This window comes from Corylus avellana, chromosome ca7, assembly GCF_901000735.1.
Source record: "Corylus avellana chromosome ca7, CavTom2PMs-1.0".
Classification (NCBI taxonomy): Eukaryota; Viridiplantae; Streptophyta; class Magnoliopsida; order Fagales; family Betulaceae; genus Corylus; species Corylus avellana.
The window spans coordinates 4395284-4401086 of record NC_081547.1 but is presented as its reverse complement, the minus strand read 5'-3'; the positions used below and the strand labels follow the sequence as shown (position 1 = coordinate 4401086).

The following is a 5803-nucleotide window of genomic DNA, read 5'->3' as shown; positions in this document are numbered from 1 at the left end:
AAACCATTGACAGAATCATGGACGTACAGTGTACGTCGTGTATTCTTTGTTTTTTTTTCAGCAAAGCGACAGAAGTTGTAGCTAAATTACATTCCAATCTGTATATATAGAAATTACATTTTTAATACTTTGGATAATATCATGTACCTAATCTTCTTATTGACCATACGATGCCAGCACTGAGTTACATGTCACTCTTGGATTTTTTGTAAGTACTAGCTATTAATTTGCTGCTTCTTCTTTTTTGCCAAAGATCTTTCTAGAAATACATGTTTCCTTTATATATATAAGACATAAATTTTTTTCAAACCAGTTTGAAGGAAATATTTTTCAACCCATTTAAAAATGAAAAAAAAAAAAATAGTACTTTTTTTCTCACGTCATAATATGTGATCAATATTATTCAATGGGTTATTAAAAAGCCATAATAAGAGTAAAACTTTTCCTATATAGAGACATACTTTTTTTTTTTTTTTCTAGGATGTGATTTATCATATTTAATTTGTCATATAGTCAACTATTGTCTCACTCTTATACAATTAAAGTAATCTCTATAAACTATTGGATAAATTTTTATTAAAAAAAGAAAAATAATTTAAAGGTTGATGAGCATTGTCACATCAACCCAATTATATAGAAATAGAAAAAGAATTGAGTATTTAAAATTACTCATAAATAAACGAATTATAAAGCTTCTGGAATATCAATATATATAAGAATAAAAAATATGATAAGCCCAAAATAAAAAATAAAATAAAATAAAATAAAAACTATTAAAACGAATATAAATAACAACACTCTTACAATTTATTATATATACATATATTTCCTTCACCATGAAGCAATATTCTGCCTCTAAGCACTAGATTAGAATAACCTACCTAGGAAATGGGACAAATACAATAAAGATTGATCATGTGCAGGACCCAGCTGGGGTCAGGACTCGGCTGCACATGATGTGTTCAATGGCTCAAGCACCTTCCAGACATCTGACCCAAGGTTTGGCCGCCTCTTTCGCTTCCTCTCACAGCACCTCAACCCCAACCGAGCCAACTCCTGAGCAAGCGCAATAGGCCACTCTCCAGCCAAAGGATCCAACAGGGTTTCCAAGTTTCCAGCATCCAACGAATCTTCCACTTCGTTTGCTATCAAGAAGGGTGGTCTCCCAGTCAACAACTGCAGCAATATGAGTCCAAAGGAGTAAACATCTGACTTAAAAGTCAGCACTCCTGTTTCAAGAAACTCAGGGTCTATGTAAGGCAAAGTGCCCTTTGGGATAGTTATATGGCACAGCGTGGTACTGTTGTTGGTTGAGCTACTTTCATGGCAGATTATGCGGCAGATTCCAAAGTCACTAAGTTTGCTGCCAAAGCTGGCATCAAGAAGGATATTGGAGGGCTTCAAATCACCATGAATGATGCTGTGAGGCTTAATGGAATGAAGATAAACAAGAACAGAGCAGAGCCCTTTGGCGATGCTTACTCGAGTTTGCCATGATAATGGAGGACTGTTGTCCTTGCAGCTGAGTCGATCTTCAAGGCTTCCATTGGGGACATACTCATAGATGAGTGCAAAAGCTTCTGGACAAGATCCAATGAGTTTCACTAGATTTGGATGCCTCAGCTGACTCAGTACACGAACCTTCATGTTATACAACCAACCAATTACATCAAATGCAAATTTGTGTTTGTGTTTTCTTTTTTAAAGTGGTCAAATAATTGGAATTGTGAATAATGAAAGTTTAGTTGATCATGACAAGGAAGTCTATCAGTTTGTTGTTTCACAATCTTTTCATATTCTTAATTTTGGCTACAATCAACAAATAGTTGTGCAAGTGTGCTATACATAACCTCCCCTATTAAAAATTTTGAAAAAGTACAATAAAATAAAAAATACACAAACCACGGTGGCATGAGCCACCCCTTTAACCGAAGTGGCTACCAATTAGAAAATATTGGCTCACGACAAACCCTAAATAGAAAGGGGGGCTTGTGACCACCCTCAACAGAGGAGTGACTGCACGAGAGGATCGAACACCCCATCATAGGAGTGGCTCGTGACCACCCTCAAATAGAAAGGTGGGTCGTAGCCATCCCCAACATATGGCGCAACTATACTAATAGGTTTTCTATTTGTGTGTTTTTTTTTTTTGGTCAATATACATTTTTTAAAAATTTAATAAAAGGATATAACGGTATTTTCATCTCATTTTTATTATTTATTTGAAGAAAAAAATAGACAAAGGTCTTATAATTCAATGAAAATTAGCCCTAGTTTTTTTTTTCGAAGTGCTGATTCAATGACTAATTTGCACTATCACATTATCTAGTTGTATGACAGCCTTAGTATTACTCATAAATATATAAATAAATATATAATTTAAATGATTCAACCACAAACCTCCATTTGAAATTCTGAGGGGCCTTGTGCGACATGAGAATGTATGCTCTGTGAATGTAGCTTCTTTATAGCAACCTTGGTTTGATGCAAGATACCTTTATAAATGTTCCCATATCCTCCTTCTCCAATTTTCATGGATTCGTTAAAGCTATGAGTGGCCTCTTCAATCTCGGAGAGGGAGAACTCAGAGAATGGCAGCCTGTCTCTCATTGAGCCCTCTTGCTTTCTTCTCAGCCCTTGAGCTTCTTTCAGAGCATTATCACGCTCCACTTGCAGCTCATCCATCCCCTTCTGTAACTCTGCAATTTGTACTTGAGAAGACCGGAGTTCTTCCATTGCTTGGTTTCTCTGATTCTTCACCTCTTCCATCTCTCTCTCTTTTGCCAACGCTTCCTCAGTTTTTCTTTGTATCAACTCTTCATGGGCCTGTTGAATGGAATAAATATGAACATTTTGGCATAGAGATGTCTAAAAGAGTATAAGAGAAATCTCCAGAAATAGAGAAGATTCTTAATGTTTTACCCTGCATAGAGCCTCAATTAGATCTCTTTCTGCTTTCTGACGCCTGAGTATCTCTTTTTCAGCCTCTGCCCACGCCCGTTGAAGTTTCTCATAAAGGGTATTAACATATAGACTTCCATCCTGCTAGGATCCATTAAACGTTTGTCATTTATCATTTCAAATGAATAATGTGTTAAATCACCGTTTTTCTTAAAGCTAAATTAAGTCGATAGGATTATGTCTCCCCCTCACACGTAGGCTCTAACTCATTTTTAATAAGCGAAGATTATTGAGACAAGAGCTACAATAACTCAAGAAATAAATAACTCAAGAGTTAAGAGTTACAAAAACTTAAGAGACAAAAGTTACAAATGATAAATTAATTTTATTGTTATTAATGTAAAAGTAGAAAAAATTTGTAAAAGTATTGTACAAAATAAAAAATATCAAGGAAAAATATAGCCATGAAAAGTCTTTGATGTATAGACGTAGGTCATAGGCTGAATCATCTTAATTCTCTAAGTCTCTCTTCCTTATTCTCATTTATCTTCTCTAAATTATAAGTTTTAATAATGTCCAATACGTGAAATATTTGATTGAAATAGGAGGTAAATGACAGAGTTGAAGTTCAAACTCAGAACCTTTACCTCTAATACCATGAAAATTTACCTCTTCCTATAACACTTAATATTACTTTAACATAATGCAAAAGAGTCTTAATATTTTGCACACACACACATATATATATATATATATATATATATATATATATATACCACATCACTGAGAGCTCCAGTACTAGAAGAGCATGCAGAAATCCATGATGGACTTGGTTGGTGTAATGGTGATGAGATCTTCACATTCTCATCCTCAGCCCCTCTTCTGGAAGAGCATGTTGAGCAACCCAAATGGGGAGGACTCCTTGATAAGCCATATTCCCGCTCATCAGAACTGCCTTCTACGTCCAACAAGCTCTTTGGAGATGCAAGCTCTTCAGTGCCTTCTGGGAAAGATATGTCCAACAGGCCCCTTCCACCGCTACTCCTATTACTGTTTTTCTCTGAAACAGATTGTGATCTCAATGATTGTCCTATTTTGGAGGTGTCCCTGCTGTGCCCCCAACTAACAGACCGTGATTTCCTATTGTTGGATATTCCAGTTTCAGTTTCAGCGTCTGCATTTGCTCCCCTATTTTGATATGGTACTTGCATTAGTAATAGGATTAAACTGAAAGTGAAAAGTATTTCAACAATTTCAAGCATTCTGTGGCCATAACATAAATATGAACAATGAGCTTTTGAAAAGCTTATAAGCTTCTTCTCCTTTAAGGATATACGGTTAGGAAATCCATCATATTTTTCAAAATCAGTGAGACGCAAAAAATAATAAAAAAAGCAAAAAATAAGCAATCATAAAATACAGAAATTTATGTGGTTCACTACTCTAACAAATTTTTGCTAAACTTTTATTTTGAAGTGTCTACAACTACTCAAAGAAAAAAATAGCCCATAATAGCTATATTTAACTATGTACACAATGTCATTTTCGAAAGAAGCAATACACAAGGCGTCACATCTGTACAAAACCCTATAGCCTTACAGTCAGAAACGACTATAAATACGACCCCCAACTGGGTCAAAACACTAAAACGGGCCAAAAAATTGTCGGCCCAAGCTAGAGCGCTCATAGACTAAGCCTCAGGAAAAAAAAAACCATTTAAACCGTAGCTTCTAATGTCAAACCGGGTCATATACAAAATCAGGCCCCGCATAGCCTCACATATACATGATTAAGAAATTCATATATTTTTCCTATAAATGCATACATGTCATCATTGCAAAAGCTTGATTAACAAAAACCGTCTAGCTAGCGCGCATACCTGGTGAAGATGAGGTGGCCTTGGCAGATAAATTGTATGTGGCAGGAGACAGGTGCTTGTTCACGCACATATTTAGCTTTATCAGACCTGAGGTCCATCATTTTTCTGCAATTTCATGCAGTAGTACTAATACAAAGTCAGTAACATTGAGTTCATTTAACAATATTGTGAGCTCTCCAAAATCATATAACCACTCTATTACCATATCTTGTGTATGTATTTGTTAGGTTTATGTCCTACATTGAAAAAATATAAGTAACAAATAGTGGCTAATATATCTAACTGGACCAAAACACATTAGCTTAGGCTTTTGGGCTCAAAGTGGTGCCCTAGTATGTATATTAAATTACTCTTATTTTCTCATCACTACAAAAAACCTGCACTTTATTGATGTGGCAAACAGTAACTCATGTTTGCCACGTCAATAAATTTTGACGTGTCTGAATAGACACGTCAAAAATTGTCATACAGGCACGTCAAAAATTTTTGACGTGTTAATGGAACACGTCAAAACTTTTTGACGTGCCATTACGTGTCTAAGTAACACGTCAAAAATTACAGTTAAAAATTACAGTTATGCCACGTCAATAAATTTTGACGTGTCTGAATAGACACGTCAAAAATTGTCATACAAGCACGTCAAAAATTTTTGACGTGCCATTACGTGTCTAAGTAACACGTCAAAAATTACAGTTAAAAATATATTTTAAATCTAAATAGTTTCTGACGTGCCAAAACCAGCACGTCAGAAATTATTTCTGTTCCAATTTTTTTTTTTTAAAAAAAAAAATCATGATATTTATTTTATATAGGTTTTGGTTCATCATTGCATAGAAATGTTAATAAGCTCTTAATTCTTAATCACCTTTCTTATGAAGTTTTGAATTTATAGCAAGTACCAGAGAAACCAACGTTTGTAAGGGCCTTTTGAATAATAATGACATTTGAGAGTGTTAATTATTTCTGTTCCTTTTTTTTTTTTTTTAACAAATCTACGTAGTTTTTGACGTGCTGGTTTTGGCA

The 5803-nt window shown here is 34.8% G+C and overlaps 1 protein-coding gene across 1 annotated transcript in view; it reads right to left on the bottom strand.

The window, feature by feature from the left end:
* Nucleotides 1-742: 742 nt before the first annotated feature.
* The window catches only part of LOC132186583 (U-box domain-containing protein 33-like), a 7920-nt gene continuing 2859 nt past the window's right edge, over nucleotides 743-5803 (bottom strand). Inside the window, exons 4-8 of the mRNA XM_059600562.1 lie at nucleotides 4781-4885; nucleotides 3678-4164; nucleotides 2923-3042; nucleotides 2401-2826; nucleotides 743-1641 (exon numbers count right to left, since the gene is read on the bottom strand). Coding sequence (XP_059456545.1) covers nucleotides 937-1641; nucleotides 2401-2826; nucleotides 2923-3042; nucleotides 3678-4164; nucleotides 4781-4885 — 1843 coding nt within the window. The 3' untranslated portion in view covers nucleotides 743-936. The remainder of the gene's footprint in view (nucleotides 1642-2400; nucleotides 2827-2922; nucleotides 3043-3677; nucleotides 4165-4780; nucleotides 4886-5803) is intronic.